This window comes from Ruditapes philippinarum, unplaced genomic scaffold (genome assembly GCF_026571515.1).
Source record: "Ruditapes philippinarum isolate M1 unplaced genomic scaffold, ASM2657151v2 ctg2233_1_1_1_1, whole genome shotgun sequence".
In the NCBI taxonomy this organism is placed as follows: domain Eukaryota; kingdom Metazoa; phylum Mollusca; class Bivalvia; order Venerida; family Veneridae; genus Ruditapes; species Ruditapes philippinarum.
The window spans coordinates 436,862-461,654 of NW_026856137.1; the positions used below are offsets into that span (position 1 = coordinate 436,862).

Sequence of the window (24,793 nt, forward strand, 5' to 3'; positions counted from 1 at the left end):
AAGTTTGAAGTTCCTAGGCCTTAAAGTTCTTTAGTTATTGATCGGAAACCGTTTTTGCTTACAAGGTCTATGTGACCTTGACCTTTGACCCCTTGACCCCAAAATCAATAGGGGTCATGTACTGATCATGACCAATCACCATACCAAGTTTGAAGTTCCTAGGCCTTAAAGTTCTTAAGTTATTGATCGGAAACCGTTTTTGCTTACAAGGTCAATGTGACCTTGACCTTTGACCCCTTGACCCCAAAATCAAAAGGGGTCATCTACTGATCATGACCAATCACCATACCAAGTTTGAAGTTCCTAGGCCTTAAGGTTCTTTAGTTATTGATCGGAAACCGTTTTTGCTTACAAGGTCAATGTGACCTTGACCTTTGACCCCTTGACCCCAAAATCAATAGGGGTCATCTACTGGTCATGACCAATCACCATACCAAGTTTGAAGTTCCTAGGCCTTAAAGTTCTTTAGTTATTGATCGGAAACCGTTTTTGCTTACAAAGTCAATGTGACCTTGACCTTTGACCCCTTGACCCCAAAATCAATAGGGGTCATCTACTGATCATGACCAATCACCATACCAAGTTTGAAGTTCCTAGGCCTAAGGGTTCTTTAGTTATCACTCGGAAACCATTTGGTCTACGGACCGACAGACCGACAAGTGCAAAGCAATATACCCCCTTTTCTTCGAAATGGGGGCATAATAATAAAATCTGATTATTACCCAGCCAAATCATTTAATTTAACCATTTAAATGTTTGTTTCTGGTTCCGGTGGCTGTTTCTGGTTCGATGGTGAAGGACGTGTAAAATTAGAAGAGGAAAATATATCAAGAAAATCTGGAGAAATATCTATCAAAGGACTGACTGCAGTACACAAAGAAATTATAAAATTATAGGGAACAATATGAAGCCGTTATTTTAGTAAACATTTCTACAGCTAGAAAAACTATGTTGGTTAACTGACTGCAGTAATAACATATGCGTCACTAACTGCAGTGCACTAGATTTGAAGAATTGCTTGAGAAGGATAGGAAAATTCCAAAATTTGCAAAGTACAGTAGAGTAGTAATATTAAATGACAGTAAAGGATCATATTTGGAAACAGAACATTGCAATTTTAATAGGCCAAACATAGATTTACTTTTTTGGTTACCCCAGGTAGAAATACAACAGATGGTCTAATCTATCTCACCACTGATACTGTCAAATTAAGAGATGGGGTCAAAACAGTCATTCACTTCTGGCATTTCCCTTGTGACATCACAAAAGAATGGACAACTGCATTTATCCAATGCATACAAACAGCACTGACCTCATTGATAATATCAAACCATTCCTTGAATTATTGATAGAAATAAATCTGACAGAACAAAACATAGATATTGGATTATTAGAAGTTCCACCTATTTTCCCAAGACAATATAACAACAGTAAAAGCAATAACCAAGATTCAGACCTAGTTAACACAGTTAGTAAATCAAAGACGCAGATTAATTGCATTAGTTACTTTACAGTATGAGTAAATATATGAATGTTTGTACATATTATAAATATGCCTTTTCTTTACTCATTTATATTATACATATAGATCTTGTATTTATGTATACTGTAAATATGATCCTTTGTACGAACTGTAATATGCATATTATATTCAATATTATGTAAATGCTCTTCAGTTATGGAGGAAATAAAGATAAAAATAATAACTTGCATAAATCTTTTAATTATCAATATTGACATTTAATTATCGATATTGACAGGGGCTTTTTATTATTAAGTCTGTTACCTGGTTTATATACTTTAGATCAATCTATTTAAGTTGGTAGGCACGATCATCTCCCTTCAAAATTAGCAACTTGTTTTGATATGCTTGACTGATTTTATTGTATTCATCCCCGGTATTATAAATTAGTTGTTCTACTGGTTTTTTGCACATTTTTCATGTAATGTTTAATTTTGGTGGTCTTTACTGTGGCCATTTAGAAAAATATATGATATTTTAGTTGTTAATTCTTTTTTGTTGGATACAATTTTACATGGTCCAGTTTAACATTTTTTTCTGATGAGTTTTCCAGTGGGGAAAAACTTTCTCGTGTTCTGTATTTGTTTTTTTTTTAACTTTTAATACAGAACTATATGTTATATAAGTTCTGCTTTGAATGAGGAGAACAAGAGTTAGGAAGGTTATTGTCAATAAAAAAATGGCTATGGGTTTTAGTCCCATCAGTGCAGGTGACGTTACTACGACTAAGCATAGCACGGAAGATTTGAGTCCTATGGTTTCTATGAAACTTTCTGGCAGTAAATGTACTGTAGTCACAATTCCGGACAAAATTGGCAAAACCAGCATGGTTAAGTCCCAAGGAAAGCATGTTTCTGGGAAAGAAAGTACCGCTCCGGTTCCGGGTTAATTGAGTCTACCTGTCGGAGCCCCGGATAAATCAGACGAGGTAAAACTTACTGCTTCACCAGCAAAGCTTTTCCGTGATGCAGATGAGAGAAAGAGACTGTTGGCTCGTCTTGCGGAATAAGATGAGGCACAGAAGGACAAAAAGAGTTGAAGTTGCTCCATAAGCGTGTTGCGGAAAGAGAAGCTGTGGTGAAACTCATATTGTATTTTCGTACATTTTGCCTTGTCTTTGTGATTATAAAGATACCAATGCAATTGTAGCATGAAAGTGGCTTATCAAAGTAATTAACTCTTTATCAGACCAAAAAAGTGAATAACTAGAAATGTGTCCACAGGACACGTGTGCCCCCACATTCCACTGTTTTGTCAATCTTTTGACTTTATGTCAAATAATTTTTGGGCTTTATGTGCCATAAGTAGTGCTAAAAAGCAACAGAACAAGAGGCGTTTAAGTAATTGGCCAATGAGTAACATTTTGGAAATAATAACAGGATACCAAAAATAAAAAGCTTTGAGAAATAGAAATAAAATCATTTCTAGGGCATCATGGGCCTTTAACATCAATATTATAAAATTTCAATTCATAGAAATATCAAATGTATGGTGGAACTGATCTTAATTAAACCTACTTCCCTTATTTTGTATGGTTAAAAAACACGTTTTAAGTGAAAATCTGGTTAAACATTTTAAATTTTATCAAGTAAATGTATATTTCTGTCATCATTTCAATCATCATTTCATTTCATCTATTTCAACCTTTCGAAACACGAAACTAACTCTCCATGTAAAGATTCTTCAATACACTGACTCACCCTTTCTGCATCTTGAAAACTTCTTGTTTTCTTGAATAATATAACCAAACCCATTCCTAGTAATTACCAAATAAATGTTGCAATTTCAAACTGCCAGTGCTCTTTGATTTCTCACTTTTATCCATATACAAAAGTTATTAAAACTTTTCCTTTCAAATCTTGTATCACAACTAGATTCATTTTCCTTCCAGCTGGTAGTTGTACACAAATTCAATATGTAGGAAACTCTGGATCCACTGTCTTTGCCCAGGCTGTCAGTCCTCCTTTAATATCTTTTATCACAGCTTTATGAGTAGATAACTCTTGTTTAATTTTCTGTACAGCTAGCTGAGAGTCGTTTCCCCTTCTACATACACAGATTACAGGCACTTGTTCTGTGGTTTGACCAAGTGAGTCTATGCTAGCAGATAGCTGATCTATACTTGATGACTTATGTATAGCCCCTATTGGAATATCTAGAATATTAGTTAAGATCCGTATGAATTTCAATAATTGTTATTCAATTTCTAAATGCTAAAGACTTCATTTTTATAGTGTTAAATTATTCATCATAACAGGAAAATTTCATAGAATGTACCAATTGAATAATGATAAGTGCAGACCATGATCAGACACCAGATGTGTGCTGGCTGTTCTTGGTCTACACTGGGCGCAGTCAGCATACTCTAGGGTAATGATAAGACAAAGGATACTGACAGCAGACTTGGGTAACTGACATATGTCCATCTCTACAGGTTGTCTTACATCTAGTAATACATGTGGCTGACCACTGTCCAACAATGACTTGTACTCCTACAGTGTAATATATCAAATTATCAGAAAAAACATCATATAACCAGAAACACATAATCTAGTACTAAATCTTGTTGACCATTGTCCAACAGTGACTTGTACTCCTACAGTAATATATCAATCAGAATTACAACATGGACACTTGCGATCTTTATTAAATGAGTTTCACAGGAAAAAAGATGTGGGCATTAATATGTACTCATCTAAAAGCTCATAGAACTTATGTGACTTTGACCAACTTTTACGTTACACAGTGATCAACAGAAATTATACTACAAAGTATGTGTTTTATCAGCAACTAGACAAGTTAGATTTTGAAAATTATTTTACTTCTCATTTAGATGAACCCAAGTGGACTTAATGGCTTTGGTCAAACAAGACCTACAAATGTGTCATTATTATTCAAATAAGACAATGTCAGTCATCGGGAAACTTAACTAATAACTTTTTTTATTTTTGAAAGATGCAAACAACATAATCCATTTAAAAAAAATACAGAATTTGAAATTCCCTGAAACATTATATTCTCTAAATTGTATGTTTAATTATTATATTCATATAAAAATAACATAAATTTTACCTTTGCTGTGATTCTGTCATTGGTCCCCAATACCTCAATGTTCTTGTCCTTTAAAAAAAAATTCCAGTCATGTGTTATTTCTATTATTAACCCTTTAAATGTCTCTATACAGAGCAAGCCATGCTAGCCAGCAAACATATGCTGCCTGGCCATGCTCTATTCTAGTACATTGCTAAGCTTCACAATGTAAGCATTTTACACCCCTCATGTTTCTCACATTACCAAATGAAAAGTTCCAGAGTCATAGCAGGACAAGTTGTTATACAAATCAAGCATGAGAATGATTAAATTAAATTGTTGCTTCTTAGTCTACAAAACTATTAAACCATAAATAAATTTTCTATCATCATTTTTCACATAACAAGATATGACTAATCTTAATGAGGGGCCAGATATAACTCAGTTTTCAGTTTTGAACAAACTTTACTTTTCTTTAACCTTACCAAGCTAATCATTTCAAATCAGCTTGTTTATATTTCAATCTGGACAAAACCAGTCATCACTTTTAGGAGTTTCAAAATATTTTTACTCACTGAATGGTCAACAGAGCTGACTATGATTGGTTCAAGCTGATCTTGGTCTGCACTGGTTACATTGGTAGATCCTAGTGCTCGAAGACCTAAAGTGCCCCTCTGTGCATATTTTCAGGCACCAGTGGGGCACCTAAGTAGAACCACCGACATTCCATAAGCTAGCTGAATACATTCCTCTCATGAAAGAATCCAAAGTCCCCATTGGGATTCAAACCTACAGCGGTGAGGGGCAAGGTTTGGAGTCAACAACCTTGACCACTCAGCAATAGACGCCCCCCTTTTTTTTTAGCTGGCTAAGGGTTAAATAAAGATAACTTTTCAAAGCATTTGAGAAACTTAGCTAAATTTTATTTGAATTCAAAAACACCAAGATCTTATAGGAAAATCACTTACCTTGTCTGTTGCCTTTGCCCCACAGAATTGTTCATAATCTATCAGTTGTGTTATAGTAGGATTATCACCACATACAGGACAGGTGGGTTGTCTGCCCCTTAGACGTATTGTACGGAATGTACCATCTAATCCATCATACATCAATAACTTCTGACTATATGAACCTTCTATGTTAAGGAGAATTCATTTGCAAAATATATACAATAAACTGGTATTACTTTGACAAGGTATGCAGCTGAATGCGTATTTAAAATGCTTAAAAAAAAGTACAATTGTATACTTTTTCTAGAACCAATATTCACTAACTCCCAAGAGGAATTCCGAATTTATTTATCATTATTTAATTGAATATTTTAATTTAAACACAGGTTAAAAATTTCTATCATACTATTTTGTTAGTAACACACCAAAGTGTTATGTGAAATACACTATTTCATTAAACACTATAAATGCCAGCAGAAATAGTGACTTGTCTATGCCATCAGTATGGGGTCAGCTCAGGTAGATGTACACACTGACTTTTTTATGTTTTACGTCAGGCCAACTGTAATGGTAATATGGCAACTTTCCAGCTTTAGTCAATTTAGTGGTGGAGGAAGACCTGAGGTGCCTCACTGTGCATTATTTCAGGGACAAGCCCACACTTGTAGAAACACCAACATTACGTAAGCTAGCTGTACAGCTTCCTCACATGATATAATTCAAAGTCTTTGTCAAATTCAAACCAACAGCAATGAGAGCTAAGTGGTTTGAAGCAATCAACTTTAACCACTTAGCTGCCAACACCCCAATGCAGGCTGACAACACTGGATACTGATGGCTGCTTTACTCAACCAATTTGATAGCAAAACCCCTAACTTTAACAATAGAATGTTCCAAACTCAAAAACAGGACAAGTCCATTACACCAATTTAGCTTGAAAATTGTAAAATATACTAGGCATTTCATCACAGGAAGACCTAGGTGCAATGAGTACATTTCCAATGACTGTGATTTTTACACAGAATTGGACATACATACAGGTTATACTGTATGGTATATCATACATCAAAGGATACTGTCAAGCCCAGCAGCTATTTTAATTGCTTCTAAAGCCTGTAAACTACCAATTATACCAGGAACTGAAAATATAAGATTACAATGCAGATTATTACAATTTCATCACATACAATCTTTGATTTATTTCATAAAATGAACAAGGACAAAAGAAAGTTTTTATTAATAAAAGGAATATTTAAACCTGCCTGCCCTTAAAAATTAAATTCTGGTAAACATGCAGTCTATGTCTTATTTAGCCTATGTCTTATCAATTAGAAGAATTTCTCATTATTGATATCTAAAAAATATCAAGCAACTGTAAACTTATGGTCTAGATACAATTTTGTAAAGTGGTAGTTTTGAAAAATAAAAGTGAGGTTCATTACTTGTTTGTGTATGAAATAATCGAAATGCTATTTATGAGGGTGTACATGTAAATTGAAATGGACTACAGCTGAATGACATTGATGACATGTGAAATGATGTACATGTATATCATAGGATATAAAAAAACTTGAGGTACATACTATCGCAATTGGCACTGTGATATCAATCTAAATTAATAAATCAAATCCTTTTACTATTATTTGAAATATAATACATAAATAAATACATTATATTATTATTGAATGACCTTTACCTGTAGGATGACAAAAATTTGCTGAAATTTACTTACTGACTCCAAGGACACCACCATCTGAGCAATTAGTGACGGTCTCTGGGGGTGGGGGTTTCGGGTATAAACATCTATAACATGGTCCACCCTTGTAATTATACACTGTCAACTGTAAAAGAGAAAAGTTTTTAAATCACAAGGTACATATAAATAATTTTCAAGTTTTACGAAGTCAGTAATTTAAACCACTAAAAATGACTATAGAAAAACAAAATAGCTTATAAAAAATATTTAAACAAGTTAAATAGTTTTACAAATTTATACAGCTTTTTTTTTTGTTGGTGGGGGGGGGGGTGCAGGGGTTGGAATTTACATTGCACCCACACAGTATAGGTCAAATGAAGACTTTCCAATTTTATTTAAGTGTCCCTTTATTCATTATTTCAGGTACAAACGGGCACCTGAGTAGAACCACCAATATTCAGTAAGCTAACTGGATAGCTGTTTCACATGAATGAATCCAAAGACACTAGTGCAGCTTGTATCTACATAGGTGAGAGGCAAGCGGTTTGAAATCAACTAACTTGGCCAAAGACACACCTTTTTATATAGCTTAGCATAAATATATGTAAAAAGGAAACACAATTATCTTTCTCTAAAAGATAAAGCATTATCTTGATCAAGTATAACACGATAAAGACATTTGTATATACCTGTCCTTCAAACCTAAGAGCACTGCCTGAGACTAGTGGTTTACCAGCCAGTATACAGGCATCGTTGAGCAGATATCTGGTGGCCACATTGTCTGTACAATCTAGTACAATATCATATCTTATACTTGTTAAGGATTTTTCACTATCATAAAACTTAACCATAGTAAATCTATACATTGCATATGTCTTGATTTTATGTAGGAATTGTAAGTAGAGTTTATGTGATTTGTTTCTTTGTTTTTTCTTAAGATGCTTTTTGAAATAAACATGGCATGATAAATCTTTCAGTCAGAAAGTATCATTTATATGATGAATTAAGTCACAGATCTTAATTACAATTCATGGTTAGGTGTATTGTTGCACCTTTACTAATGACACTTAAAAAGCATAGTGAAGTTGGCATAAAAAATGACACTTAAGTATATTGTTACACTCCTCACATTTTTTTCTACTGTTTCATAGTTAAACCCTACATAAAATTGAACCATTGAAAGAATTTTGAAATCAATTCATTGTCTAATGCAAAATAATACTTGTATAAAAACATGTTCCAGAAACTGCTAAGTCTTTGGTATGTACTTGTTTTATTTCCAATTAAGAACAGCTGTATGTTAGTTTAAAGGACTAAAGATTGAGCCAACAAAAGTATAGAATAAGTCTTGTCAGACTGCCTAAGTGTAAGCTGGTCTTGCTCTATACTGAATGACAAAGCCAAGGCATTTAAGCTGTTAACAATTTAAAGCATGGCTTTAACTCACTACAGTGTTGAAACAGTGCATCTACATGCTTGAAGTAATCATGATCTCAAAAATAATATTGTTTTTTTTGCCGATTCTTACATTAATTATTCAATTTTGAGTATAAATCAGCATGAAGAGATGAATTTGGCATCTTAAAAAGCATTTCAGAGGTTGAAAAGGCGAGATTTTAGCATTTAATCATTCAAGCCTCTTGTCCGGTATATACTACAATACAGTACCTTGGGTGGTGCTCTAACACTGTTTTTCTCTCACACTGTTAAAGGATACTGTTGTATAATGTCTAGTGCATTAGAACTATTTAGAGGCAGATGATATGGTACACACTTCACAAACGAGTTTAAACTGTCAATAAAACAAAAGTATATATAATTAATAAATGCATACATTCACAAGAGCACAGCATATGGAGTTAATGCTTGTCTGTTAAAAATTCTAAGGTAAAAGGGGCATAAGTCCAAAAATACTGTTTTCAGAATTATGCCACTCTTTTGGTAAAAGGGGTATAACTTCAAAAATATGCTTCCAGAGTTATGCCTCTTTTCTTGCTGCATCTTGTCAAGATAAGCAAGTATTACAAGTTTCATGTTAATAATGTTTGAAAAGTAGGATACACTTTTTTTTTGCACAACTACAACAATGACAATAATGCAGCGATCATAATAGCTTGACTTTTTCTTCGAAACATCATGAATTACCAGTAAATATTAAAAAGTAGTGTCAAAATATTTGTAAAACCCTCATTTTTTACATTTACCAGCCTTTATAGGCTCTGATAGTCACTTGGATAATAATCACTTGGATTATATGCATACAAAAAGATTTATACAAAATTATTGCTGGCACTGAACTTTGGTACATTTCTAATATTTAATAGGGTAAAATATACTGAAAGAAGCTATGTGACATAATTAACAGAATTTTACATGGGGTCTGAAGAAACATAAACCTGACTTCATGACTATTGTTGAGTAACATGGTGTTGCATTTTGGAACTCTGAATTTTCATCTCTATTCACAATATTAAACAAAGGCTTTGATGATAAAATACCTATTACATGCTTGCGCTGCTGACAAACTTTTCTGCATACCAACTTTGACCTCTGAGTGAAGAATTTGTCTGTGGAGGTTGCTCAAGTCCACCTCATCAAAGTCAACCAACCCTAAACATCCTGAAAACAAAAATAATAAACCCCTTCTATCTAAATGTCTGTAAGGTACAAAATAATGGTTCCTTTCTTCAATTTCTAAACCCTTGAGCCCAAAAAATATCTTGAGACAGAACAGTGATTGAATTTTGTCATAAGATTTTCATGATGTACATGTATGTTTTGTACAACGAGCATGTGCATTAAACTGTTTACATTCAGTCGCAGTCAGTACGTTAAATGTGAATAAGCAAGCTAGCAGCAATAATGGTTTTTGTATGCCATCAGTATAGAGCCAGGCCAGTCTGTACATCACTGCAGTCAGACCTGACTCTACACTAATGCCTGCTCATTTACAATATTGCATTATGAAGAAATTCCTTAAACATATGAAGGATAGTTTTGCATTGCTCACGAACAAATCCATAACACATATTTAGTAGGGTGATGGTAAATGCTAAAAATAATTAAAGCAGCCTTCAGCTTTTATTTTTTTGCTGGAAAAACAATTCTGTGTTGTTTCAAAGTAAGAATCTCAGTAATTTTATCTTGGAAAAGAGCATCATATCGCCATGAAGCCTTCTATAAAGCAGCGTCTTGAGAACTATTTATAGCGTGTCAGTGACATTCGTTTCTAAAAATAGAAAATTGGGAAACAAATCGCCCGCTTCACTAATTTACATATTATGGGGATTGGAGATATTGAGGGGTTTCCTTAGTGTTTATGTATTTTATCTACAGCAAATTTCCTTTTCCACCTTACTTCTTTTGACAATAATATGAATGGATTTATCTAAAAATAACATAGAAAGGCTGAAAGCTGTCTTAAAGACAACCAATTTTTATATACCCAAACTTTCTGACTAAACTTACCTATACCAGCAGCAGCCAAATAAACAGCAGACGGACATCCCAGGCCTCCGGCACCAACAATCAGGACTGAGGTATTACCCAATGATATCTGTCCTGAATAGATAATTAACATCAACTCAACAGTGGTCATTTACTAACAAATATAGATATAGGATACACTAACAGTGTAAGCAATATATGTATGTGTCAGTATAAAGTTCACAATCGTTAGACAAAATATTTCTATCTGATAAATTACAGTAGAACTTCAATTAGTCGATTTTCTCGATGTGTCGAAGAAAAATGAAAGTCCCGACTTTTCCCCCTTTATGTTCCTTATAAAAACCTATTTATGAGTCGAGATTTTATGTGTCGAATTTTTCGATGTGTCGAAGTTTTTTCGTGGTCCGTATAAAGTAAATCTAGTGCAATTTACCACAAATAAGTCGAAGTTGTTCAATTATTTTGACACCTTCGATCTCGAGACATTTTTCACACCTTATCTGGCTGCGAAGACGATTTCCAATCAACTTGTGTGACAGGTGTAAATTACACAGTCGTGTGTACAAACAGCCTTTGTTTGCGATAAAATACTTTAATCGTTTCTATTTTAATTGCCGTAGTGGTATTTGAAAGTAAACAGTAAGAACTACTTTCCTTTGAAAACATCCTTGACCCGGTGTCGCGTGAGAATAACAAGCGAAATATTTACTATAAGCCGGTTTAGTTATCGCCCTTTCGTATTGTTACGCCTTTTGTAACTCTGTTGTATACGTCAACGGGTAGTCCAAATAATTAGCCAGGAAAACATTATTTAACATGCTATATTTATCATTGTAAGATGTAAATATCAGATTTATGATGGAAAAACATGAAAAAGGTTTCCTTATACATCTTATAATTAAAACTCGAAATTTTGTCATGGAATTGAGAGCGATTCATGAGTCAAAGTCCCGATTTGTCGAAGTTTTTACGCAAGTCCCTTCAACTTCGAATTACCGAAATTCTACTGTATATGTAACTCAATGTCACTCTTTTCATTTGTAGCTTCAAAATTTTAACATGCTTCACTTATTCTCATTATTAGGATTATAATTCAACAGATAGGACAGTCCAGTGCTTTATTATACAATATATGCACAGCATGAAAAAGGAATGCTTACATGCCATGCCAATAAACTAAATGATGACAGGAAAATTACTTCTACCCTCAATATCATTCAACATATTTTTATCAATTCTCATTTTTATAAGCAAGTTAGAATGGAACAAGATATTCATTTTTCTTGCGTTGAAGTATAATAATGCAAGGTTAGCCCATGGACATTTGTGTAAATTGATCACACTCTTAACTGTTTGTAGCTCATTTTTTTAAAAATTAAGAAATTTCTTGATTTTTTAAACCTACAACCTACTGAATTTCTTCAGTTTTATTGTGCTTCCATTTTTAGGACATTCCATTATCATTTTAGGGATATCAAGTGTAAATGGACTGCTGCAAATTCAAAGTAGGGCAAATCCATTACATGCTGCAGGTTTAGATTTAAGTAAACAAACATAACCTAAAAATACCTTTAACACCTATTTCAGGTAGAATAAGTTGCCTGCTGTATCTAGATATCTCTGCATTAATCAATTTATCTTTCTTTGCACATGGCTTTTTGCAATGTTCAACATCAGATTCTGTATAGACGTCTGTGGGTGTAACTTTCAACTATCAAAAGAAAATGCTAGTTGCTAAAAAATAGGTATGAAAACAAATATTCAAATATCAGAACTTTTTAAATTTCTTAAAATATCAGGAATTTCAACAAAATTACTGAATACATCATATAAGCAGCATCGCTGTTAAATCTCCAATGACAAGCCTGATTCTTTTATAATATTGCCCCGGGCAAATACATAGCAAACAGACTCACACAAATTCACACATGGTCAAATGTGAATGTGTCAAAATCTTTTAATTTTAGGTGCTCAGTCCAAAAATAACAAGGCAGACAAAAGCCTTCCTGTGAGAATGACTTGGCGGACAAAAGCCCTCCTGCATCAAATACATATATGAGCCGCGTCATGACAAAACCAACGTAATGCGTTTGCGACCAGCATGGATCCAGACCAGCCTGCATATCCGCGCAGTCTGATCAGGATCCATGCTGTTCGCTTATCAACTCTATTACAAGTAGAGAAACTGATAGCGAACAGCATGGATCCTGATCAGACTGCGCGGATGAGCAGGCTGGTCTGGATCCATGCTGGTCGCAAACCCATTATGTTGGTTTTGTCATGACACGGCTCATATGTACATTGAACAGTTTGTATTTTCTTTTCTATGCACTCTGAACATATTAAAATTGTAATCATGAATATTTTTGTTTTCTATTGGCATAAGCATGTTTGTATGAGCAGGAGTGATTATATCTGTAAGTGCACATTTATTCACGTAAATATAAAGGGATTACTCCCATTTGAAGTTCAAAGATTAGTAAAGTAATAAATGATAAACAGAAGTTTAAATTTACTAAAATTAAAAGTCCAAGACATATTAAATAAACAGAATCAAAGTCTTATTCGGTCTCCATTATGAGATAGGCAAGTACTAGACACAATGTAAAGATTTTAAAATTGATTTTTTTACTAAAACAATTGAAATAACTACTTTAGAACTGTCAGAGAAAGACCAATAATAAAATTTGTATTATTGTAGCTGTTGTCAGTCTCCATATTTGCAGGCCTAGAGATCGGAGGAGACCAGAAAATTAGAGGGGTTTCAATGTTGACATATGCACGGTGCCACCTGCTACTATAAGAGATGGGCGATTTAAAACTTGATTTCTGTTGAGAAATTAAGTGGGATTATGAATTGTGTCTTCAGTTCTTTATTGACATCTTATAGTAAATTGCTTCTTAGCGCTCCCAAAACTTCTAATTGGGCAGTGTCCATGCAGAAAATGCAGTAAGTGGCTGAACTTGGAAAAAGACATCGGTCGTTCAGAAATATAACACAATGTCTTTTTGACGATAGTAATTAAGAATAGTTGTCTGAATGGAATTTGGAGGTTATATACCATGGACGAAATGTACCACTGCATAAATGTACCATTTTTGGAGGTTATGTACCACATATATAGAAAAAGTTAAAAAAAGGGATAAAGAAAAAAATGTTTATATCTGTGCATTTATTTATCTTTTGTATTCTAATAATGAGATTACAATTATAATATATTATAGTATTTCATAGCTTTTAATTTGTTTGTGTTTAAAGTATCCTATGAGCAATAACTACCTATTATTAACTTAATATAGCCATGAGAGCCATCAGCCTGAAGAATAAGTAAACAACTCAGCATTGGTTAGGCAGCCTTTCAAAAATTCCAATGTTTTCCAATTTCCTAGCCGCCTTTTGAATGTTTACACATCTGTCAACACTTATTCATTGTCTGTTACAATCCTCAAATAAGTTTCCTTTCTTCTAAAAAATGTATGAATAACAAAACCAAATGATATCCCTCTGAATCAAACACAATTATTTCCCTAATATATATGGGAAGAGGCCTTTTATTGGAGTCTGTTAATATACAGGTAGGAGAATCACTGTAAGGATGGATGGTTTGACTTTATCTCCTACTAGTGTTGTTTGTTTTTATTATTAAAACAAGCTATCATTCATATTATTTTAATAAAAGGAATAATATCATCGCCATTTAACGTTGATTGTCAAACTTATTTTTCAGCCCAAGACTTCTTATATTTTATGAGAAATTCGACTAAATGAGGCTACCAGTGGGGAAAACAGATTTTAACATAAAGTTAATATTAAGGAAATTTCATTTAAACTTGTTTTTCAGCATAAATAAAAATAAATATTTTTTTGTTTGTTTGCTAAACCACTCGTGAGAGAGAATACTGTATTTAAAGCACACTCAATGAAATAAAATTTCATCTTACACACAAACAAACAAATATCCTCTATGAATTTCACAAAAATTAGAAGAAAATATATATCAATGGTGATTGGTCATATACTTCAAAATATATAAGTGGTATGCAACTTCCAAAAATGGTTCGTAACCACCTGGTATGTTTCCTCCATGTTACCACCTGGTATGTTTCCTCGAATTAGTAACGATTGCCACAATCACGATTCGCCACAGTCAAATAACGATTCGCCACAGTTTAATAACGATTCGCCACAGTATGGTTATAACAATAATTTTCTTAGTTTAAATAGTCCTAAATCAATTATATCAACATTTTTTTTTAAATAATTCGACCAGGACAATAATAATGTTTCTTAATATAAGTAATGTGAAGTTATGGCCCCCAGTGCAGATTTTCAATTTGAAGCATTTTGTTAACAATACAATTCTTTAATTATGTATTTTTTTGTGTACCTGAGACATTTTCCAATCTATTCCTGTCAAATAACACTTAATTTAGCAGATAAGACTTAATTGATGCCATGTCATTTCCTTACTGTGTTATTAGTTTGGGGAATAAGGCTCCCACGTTTACAATTTTTTGTAAACGTTTACACGATTGCAAAGAACCGAAACGATACCGTTTAAACGATGGTGTCTCTATGCACTATATACATGTATATCATGCATTTAAGTCGCCAAATGGTGACTTACTTTCTATTTTTTATACATGTACAAATAAAGAATGTTCAGGACTCAATATGATTGAGTCGGCACACATTTTCTGCATTGTATCCCCATTTTTATTAAAAATGTATTATGTCAGGAGCAATTTTTGCACGGTAAGGCTGTGTGGAGGGTTTATTCAAGTTTGCCAAAATTGCCCCCATTTTCCGTTTTTTACTTTGGAATAAACCACTAGAATTGATAAAATCCATGATAAAAGGCAATGATTAAGAAATGTTGTAGGCAATATGGTCATTTCGATTAAACGGTAAAAGTTATTGTAAACGTTTATGAATGGAAATCGAAACGAATCCGTTTAAACGTGTAATCGTGGGGGCCTTATTGGGGAATAGCATTGCACAGATTCGGCGTTACTTTAACGTTATTTGCACATTACTGCGATACTGGACGGTGATATATGTCAATTAATATTTTTATTGATATATATATGTAGAGTATGGTTTGGGTACAATAGATGACCAACTCTGACTGGGTGTTCAATATTTATTTTGATGATGTGTAAATGAAACCTATAAAATGAATAAACAATTATAAATACATGAAATACAAAACACAAATTAATTATAAATGCAATATCAATATCATTTCATATTTTAAACAATTTCAATTATTTAATTCATACATTCATGACATTTCATTACATTTATTTTAAGTAATTTAAAGTAAAATATATCTTACCAGGTGCAACTGGCTGACCTCTATTATATAAAATTATAAATATCAAATCCGTTCTATAAAGAACAATTCTATAAAGAACAAACGTTAAGTTGATTTATATAAATATAATATTTTTTCAAAATGTTCTATAAAGAACTACTGATGTTAACTTTACAATGCAAAGTTTGAAAATGATTTCTTAGAAAAGGAATGTAAATTGCCCGTGCATAAAATGATATGAAATCACTCTCATCCAATCACATTCTTACTTAACAAATATACAAGATGTTTATTGGACATCACTTAACAACACAGGACATAACAAGATACAGTTCACTGAGCATAGTAACTCACAAAAAGAACAAGACATTACCCATAATTCTTATAATGATGAATGAAAATGATGTCATGTGATTATGCCTGAATGAATGCAAATGTAAAGTTAGTTATTCACTACAGTGATTACAACTGTGTTTGTAAATATAGGATGAGTATACAGATAAGCAGTAAATTGACCTTATCTACACATACATGTCAAATAAAAACTAGAAATGTGTCCATAGGACACGGGTGCCCCCACCGCGCCACTGTTCTCTCAATCTTTTTACTAAGTCAAGGGAAATAACTCTGTAAATACTGGATAAATCCACAAGCGAAACCCCAGGTGCAAATCTAAAATATGCTGAGCAACCTGCCCATAAGGTTTAATGACTATGTCAAATCCTTCTTGAGAAACTTGCGACACAAGTTGAAAATTGCAAAAATTTTCAAAGTGAAGGGCAATAACTCTAAAAATACCTAATAAATCCAGACGAAAATACCTGGTGCACAACTGCACATGCTGATCAATATTCCTGTAAAGTGACATGACTCTAGGTCAAATACTTTTTGAGTTACGTGCGACACAAGTTGAAAATTGCCAAATTTTACTAAGTCAAGGGCAATAACTCTGTAAATACTAAAAATATCCAGAAGAAAATACCCAGGTGCACAACTACACATGCTGATCAACATTCCTGTAAAGTTTCATGACTCTAGGTCAAATACTTTTTGAGTTATTAGCGACACAAGTTGAAAATTGCAAAATTTTACTAAGTCAAGGGCAATAACTCTGAAAATACTAAAAATATCCAGAAGAAAATACCCAGGTGCACAACTACACATGCTGATCAACATTCCTGTAAAGTTTCATGACTGTAGGTCAAATACTTTTTGAGTTACAAGCGACACAAGTTGAAAATTGCAAAATTTTACTAAGTCAAGGGCAATAACTCTGAAAATGCTAAAAATATCCAGACGAAAATACCCAGGTGCACAACTACACATGCTGATCAACATTCCTGTAAAGTTTCATGACTGTAGGTCAAATACTTTTTGAGTTACATGCAACACAAGTTGAAAATTGCAAAATTTTACAAAGTCAAGGGCAATAACTCTGAAAATACTAAAAATATCCAGACTAAAATACCCAGGTGCACAACTACACATGCTGATCAACATTCCTGTAAAGTTTCATGACTGTAGGTCAAATACTTTTTGAGTTACATGCGACACAAGTTGAAAATTGCAAAATTTTACAAAGTCAAGGGCAATAACTCTGAAAATACTAAAAATATCCAGACGAAAATACCCAGGTGCACAGCTACACATGCTGATCAACATTTCTGTTAAGTTTCATGACTCTAGGTTAAATACTTTTTGAGTTACGTGCGACACAAAAGTGAACGGACGGACGGACGGAAGGAAGGACAGACAGACAGACGGACGGACGGACAAGGGTAAATCTAAATGCCCGCCACTAACGTGGGGGCACAAAAAATGGGTATTGCAGAAAACATATGTTCAGTATGAAAATTAATAAACGATTATTGATTAAAGCTACATTAAATGAATTTCTTAAAAACAGAAATAGCGACATTTCATTAGTAAATTTGGTTTCATATCGACTCCAGATCTTATTATGGTGTCAAGGCAACCAAAATGAGTTTTATAAGCATAAACATCTGCGACCTCATTGTGGCGAAATCGGAATTTGCATGTGACACTCCGCCTTCGGGTCATCCGTACATCAATATTAAATCAACAAACATGGTTATAAGTAGCAGTCCTAATATAACGGTATATTTACGCTTTGTAACGGTTGTTTTTATACAAATTTAATATTTTTACGAGATGATTATCTTTTTCTGAACGTTATGCCAAGTGCACCGTGAAGCTAAAACGGTTAAAGTGTGTATGCACATGAAAATCTCGTATTTGCTGTGTTCTGTATAGCAACTATAACACTGTGACGTAGCACATACATGAACTGATTATAGTCTTCATTTGCATGTTAAAATTCGTATACGAACTTTAGTGTTACCGTGGGGTTTTCCGTTTAAAATCTTAATTTATGAACAATAATTGATGAGATTTACAACAATACTGTTAATAAGGTTAATAAAACAGTAGAATGCTTGGTTATTAGGCCGACGGCAAAATATTTTTACATATTTATTTAATGTAACTTTAAGGAACGCATAAAACATTTGTCACACCTTAATTTAAACAAGCCAATTATCTTAGGATTGTTGTAAAAATATTTAATTGACGCCGACATGTTCCTTTTATGCTGTATTTAGTATAATTTTCCAGGTTATATTATTAACAAGTGTTAACTACTTTACTATGTGTTTTGTAATTTTGGTAATAAAATATGTTCGTTTTCATGTGCTTTTTATTCAATAAAAGCTGTATTAAGTATGTATATTATAAACAAATGTTAGCTAATTTACAATGTGCTTTGTAATTTTAGAAATTACGTATGTTTGTTTTAATGTGGTTTTATTCAATAAAATAAATCCTGGTTTTATCACTAACAAATCATTGTGTTATGTAATTTTGGTAATAAAATATATTTGTTTTAATGTGTTTTTATTCAATAAAAGCCGTTTCTAGTATAATTTTCAGCCTTAATTTATGTAATTTACGAATGAAATATAAAATGGAAAGAAGGTTGTATAGACATGTGCAGTTTTTAAAACTTTTAATATAGGTGTGAAAAGGTTTGTATTTTCAACATGTGTCAAATCGTTATTTAATCTGTGGCGAATCGTTATGTGACGAATCGTTAATGTGGCGAATCGTTACATTACCGTTTCCTCCATGTTACGTAATTGTCTGAAACATGGTTACACCATAGGAACTCTGGAACAGGACCGCATATTGCGGCGCATAAATCCAAATCCGTACCAGCTTTACATATTGTTTGTCCGACCTTTGAATATCTTTTTATATTATACGAGCAGATGGTCTTTAATTATCTTATCTCAATTCAATATAATCTGCTAATTTAAAAATCAGTCAAATTTACGGTATATTGAAACAAGAGGGCCATGATGGCCCTGAGGTCGCTCACCTGTATATAGGCCCCCGGAGCGGGGCTAGTTTAAACCCCAGGGCTTTTATTTGAGCAAACTTGGAAGACACCCATTCTTCATGATGTTAAGTTTTCACTACACACATATAATGAAAAACAATGACCTCCCCCCCCCCCTTTGGCACGGCCAATTTAAACCCAAGGGCTTTTATTTGGACAAACTTGGTAGACACCAACAAAAAGATGTTTCCTGCTTAAAATCTAACCTCTAGCTCGTTGGGTTTTTTAAAAGAAGATTTTTTAAGTTTTTACTATACACATATAGTTAAAAACAATGACACCTCTGGGGCGGGGCCAGTTTTGACCCCAGGGCTTTTGTTTGAACAAACTTTGTAGACACTTTCTAGAAGATGTTTCATGCTTAATATCTAAACTCTAGCTATTTGGGTTTTTTCAAAGAAGATTTTTAAGTTTTTGCCATACACATATAAGGAAAATCAATGACCCCCGGGGCGTGGCCAATTTTGACCCCAGGGCTTTTATTTGAACAAACTTTGTAGACACCCATTAGAACATGTTTCATGCTAAATATCTTAGCTCTAGCTCTTTGGGTTCTTTAAAAGAAGATTTTTTAAGTTTTTACTATATGCATATAGGGAAAATCAATGACCCCCTGAAACGGGGCCAATTTTGACCCCAGGGCTTTTATTTGAACAAACTTGGTAGACACTCACTAGAAGATGTTTCATGCTTAATATCTAAACTCTAGCTATTTGGGTTTTTTCAAAGAAGATTTTTTTAAGTTTTTGCTATACACATATAAGGAAAATCAATGACCCCCTGGGGCGGGGCCAATTTTGACCCCAGAGCTTTTATTTGAACAAACTTTGTAGACACCTATTAGAACATGTTTCATGCTAAATATCTTAGCTCTAGCTCTTTGGGTTCTTTAAAAGAAGATTTTTTAAGTTTTTACTATATGCATAGCAGCAGCATATAGGGAAAATCAATGACCCCCTGGGGCGGGGCCAATTTTGACCCCAGGGCTTTTATTTGAACAAACTTTGTAGACACTCACTAGAAGATGTTTCATGCTTAATATCTAAACTCTAGCTAAGTGGGTTTTTTCAAAGAAGATTTTTTACGTTTTTGCCATACACATATAAGGAAAATCAATGACTCCCGGGGCGGGGCCAATTTTGACCCCAGGGCTTTTATTTGAACCAACTTGGAAGACACCCATTAGAACATGTTTCATGCTAAATATCTTAGCTCTAGCTCTTTGGGTTCTTTAAAAGAAGATTTTTTAAGTTTTTACTATATGCATATAGGGAAAATCAATGACCCCCTGGGGCGGGGCCAATTTTGACCCCAGGGCTTTTATTTGAACAAAATTGGTAGACACTCACTAGAAGATGTTTCATGCCAAATATCTAATCTCTAGCTCTTTGGGTTTTTTAAAAGAAGATATTTTAAGTTTTTTCTTTTGGTTGCCATGGCAACCAGAGTTCTGCATGGAATTAAATTCTTTGAACAATTTTTAAAGGTGACCACCAAAGGAACATTCCAGTGAAATTTGGATGAAATTGGCTTAGTGGTTTATGAGGAGATGTCATTTAAAGTAAAAGTTTACGGACGGACGCCGGACGGACGAAAAGCGATCACAAAAGCTCACCCTGTCACTTTGTGACAGGTGAGCTAAAAAGAAAAGGAGTGACAACCGCCATTTGCCGCAACGTTCGGCGTAAGTTACCCCCCTTGATATGCTTGATTTTTGTTTTAATTTTTCTAGTACTCTCTTTATGTCACTCAATACATGGGAAACTTTCACATTTCCTAATAATGAAAATGAGTGCCTTGAATATTTATCTATGGATCATGTTTTAATATTCCTTTTTTCAGTTAGGCAAAATCTATTAGACCATATTACTAAAGTGTCTGTTTTCTCCATGTAAACAAATCATAACACGAATACGCCCGTTATAATGCCGACTATACATGTCAAACACTAGTGCATGTCAACACGTGTAAACAATAAACTGTTACGATACCCAGTGATAAATCTAGATGTGTGTCTTGCGTAAAATACGCATAAAAATCGAAAAAGACGCACAGTTTCAAAATATGTGCGTTCAATCTGATGCATGCTAATCTGGAAGTTTATAATCCAAAATATCACGATTAGTGATTTCTATGTACAGATTGATTACTTTAATTTCATTAGTTGAATAATTTTTCAATTTCTTCAGCTGAATAATTTAATTTCCGATGATATCAGGTGCAAGACTAATCCCCCATTTGCTTGAAACGTTAAATCCCAAGCAATTGTTGCTTGTGATCGGTAACCGCCCATTATCGGCATAAGCCAATCAGAGCGTCCATTTTGCATAAGAGCGATTCGCCTACAATGGTGAAATATGCAGACATTGGCGCTAAAAAATGAGAAGGGCACAGGAAAATCGTCAGCAAATGGCCAAAGGCGCATCAGACTTATATTGTATGTTATTTAGTCATCCAGACAAAACTGGTACCAACAGCAACAGGTTACCCATTCCCCTGTAATTACGCATATTCTTGAGTTTATCCATTTCCCTATAGCATTTTTCCAAGTTATCTACTTACCTAATTCCTTTCCCACCTACTACTGCATTTCTACTATCGTAAATTTAATCCAATAAAGCAAACAAAAAATCATTTATCTACTTAACATTTTAAATAATTATCGGTAACTGAAAAAAAGTGTTGCTATTTTAAGAAATGCTGTAAGTTACAGTATAATCTGACAGGTGTGTAATGATTTCCCCTAAGGTCACTCAAGTTCACGCGGAGTGTAAAAAAAAAAGATGTCTATTACGTCATCAGAATATTTGACCGGGTGATTAACCAATCAGGGTAACATTGTGCATGACTTTTTTTCATGATCAAAAGGTCTGTCTGTGTATGCTTTCTACACAGAGGCATACAAGGAGCAAAAAAAGTCGTCAGTATGTATACAGTGTGAGAGGGACATTTTGTGCAAATTACGAACAATTTAAATGGATAATGCACAGTATTAGACATAAGTAGTAAGAAAATATAAATTATGAAAATTAGATTTTTGAGCAGCCAATATTGGCAATAAAAATTGTTTTGCCTGCAATTAATATTAGTACCATAAATAACGTTTTTATGCACTTTAATTACTTAATCGCTTGTTATAAAAACATTCAAATCATGTCAAGGATCTGCTATTAAAAAGACGCATTTATTTTGCTACATAACTCATTGATTTTGCTACAGGACTCATTGTTTTCAAACATGTGCGTCATCCGACACATTGTAAGGAATTTCTAGATTAATCACTGGATACCTGATAGTTGACAACGATAACGGGAACAAAATTCTCAAAAATAGTAATCAAGTGTAGCCAAAGGGGAAAAACTCATGCCGAACGTTGCGGCAAATGGCGGATGTCACTCCTTGTCTTTTTTTATAATACCGTAAACTTTGACCAGTTTTAAAAGTAACAGATTGGGTTCAAGTGATAATATATTGTTTGAGGCCATATGCTCGGATAATACTTAAAGATATTTAGATGTAGCAGAAACGTTTTTAAAAACCGTTACACGATCGAAAATATGCGCCGCAATCTGCGGTCCCGTTCTCGAGTTCCTATGGGTTACACTGGGAAAAGCCAGTCCTGCATGGCAGGGTTGGTAGCCTTTAGAAAAAATTTGCGACGCCGAATTATTAACCTATACTTTCATGTTATATTCCCTTTTAATACTAGTAAACACAGTGAAACCTCGCCGCATACCACGTGACATGTCAATATCCGAATAATTTACACTATTCGAAAATGTAAACATTTTGTTAAAAAAGCCTCATTCAATAAACATATTGTAGTTTTTTTTAAGAAGGGACACATCAAAATCACTTTACCACATTCACGCTTCTCAGCCGTTCAATTTCTCGATTTTTTTCTTCAATAATTGATAAAAGCTTCGTAATTTCTTCGTCTTGAGGTTCCATCACTGTCGGTAAAGCGCTCATAAATCATGGCGTAAGCAAGCTTCTCGTTCATTCGGAACGTTCCGAAGACTGACGGAAAGGGCCGAAAACTTGCGATTGGCTTCATTTATGAAATACACGGGGTTTTCCGGGTTTAAAAAATGGGCGGGGGGCTGATACAATTTTTGATACAATAAACAAAAACAGTTCTTTTTTTAAAAAACATATTTTATTTTTTTATAAAAGAAAAAAAAGGGAAAAATCCACCAAAAAAGTTGGGAAAATGGCAATTGCGATTGAATTACGGCTGTGATTTATTTTAGAAATATTTTTGCAGGACTTATCCCGAAGAAACAGAACAACACTGTCGAAGATTTTAAAAAATCAACTGCCCCCAAGAGACTCCATATTTGACTGAGTCTGTACATGAGGGAAAGTAGAAATTTCTCACATGCTACTATTTTATATTGGATCGTAAATCACCGTCCCTTAAAATACCATTTGAAAACTTTTACAAGTATTACAGGCTCATTTTTTTGTTACGTTTCCTGAATTAAAAAAATTTTGGGAAAAACTTTATTTCGATTTTTCAAAAAACAACATTATATAAAAATTTAATTTGGCATGTTGTTTTTATTTTAATACATAATTAATTTTGACTGGACCGTTTTAAAAAAAAGGTTTAAAACTTTTTTTCAATTTTTTTTTCCAAAAATTTTGGATTTTTTTAAAAATCTGGTGAAAAGTGAAATTTTGGGAAGCCTTTTTCATGCACTCTGCCAGTTTTTCTTACATCCCGTATAAAAACTTTGAAAATTAAAAAAAGGGCACACAAAAAAAAATTTAACCACTTTTTAAATCCGTTTTAAAAAATGCGGGAAAATTTTAAATTTAAAAAGGGACTAGTTTTTAAAACATCCCCTTTTGATTGTTTAAAACAAGGTGATTTTGGAACGCCATAGCTGCCTTCTATAACTACTTAATTCTTAAGTGATAAATGGTGCTGTGGTTACAGTAAAAGGTGTTGTGGTTTCAATAAATGGTGCTGTGGTTTTGATGAATGGTAATATCGTTTTGATATATGATGCTGTCTTTTTATACACTAGCTGTACAGTACTGTGGCTTTGAAAAATGATGGCGCCGTTTTGATATATGGTGCTGTGGCTTTGATAAATGATCGAGACTATTTGATCAGGCATGTCTGCACGTATTGATTTTGATATATGAGAGGAAGGCGCGGTTTATTTTGTTCATATAGTGGTGCTGTTACGTTTTCTTGATATTGGGTTTACTTAAAAAGTTATTATTAGTGTTTGATAGTATAAGTTATTTCTACTCATCAAATATAACCTTAGTATGGCGCATGTTTTTGTTATATGCTGATTATCTTTTTCTATAAAAATTGATGAATGCTAATTATGTACACTCGATTCTTCTTTCTTCAAGTTACTGTACATAGCCCCGCTTGGGGCATTAACC

The 24,793-nt window shown here is 33.6% G+C and overlaps 1 protein-coding gene across 1 annotated transcript; it reads right to left on the reverse strand.

Annotated features, from left to right (window-relative positions):
* Positions 1 to 1,161: 1,161 nt before the first annotated feature.
* LOC132745538 (adenylyltransferase and sulfurtransferase MOCS3-like) lies at positions 1,162 to 23,381 on the reverse strand. The gene is made up of 12 exons (XM_060734487.1): positions 23,246 to 23,381; positions 12,218 to 12,359; positions 10,667 to 10,759; positions 9,697 to 9,817; positions 8,916 to 8,990; positions 7,888 to 8,005; positions 7,235 to 7,343; positions 6,579 to 6,641; positions 5,521 to 5,684; positions 4,595 to 4,642; positions 3,915 to 4,014; positions 1,162 to 3,677 (listed from the first exon to the last, which is right to left on the reverse strand). Exons 1-12 carry the CDS (start codon positions 23,354 to 23,356, stop codon positions 3,433 to 3,435), a joined length of 1,389 nt encoding a protein of 462 aa, XP_060590470.1. The 5' UTR covers positions 23,357 to 23,381; the 3' UTR covers positions 1,162 to 3,432.
* Between the last annotated feature and the right edge of the window lie 1,412 nt (positions 23,382 to 24,793).

What these genes read in the sequence shown, in the direction of transcription:
- LOC132745538 (XM_060734487.1), bottom strand. Translation starts at nt 23,356, where the DNA reads ATGAGCGCTTTACCGACAGTGATGGAACCTCAAGACGAAGAAATTACG. An exon ending in GGCTGAGAAGCGTGAATGTG is followed by an intron (nt 12,360 to 23,245) that starts GTAAAGTGATTT and finishes TTCTTTTGATAG; the next exon opens with TTGAAAGTTACACCCACAGA. An exon ending in TGGTGGTGTCCTTGGAGTCA is followed by an intron (nt 6,642 to 7,234) that starts GTAAGTAAATTT and finishes TTATATTTTCAG; the next exon opens with TTCCTGGTATAATTGGTAGT.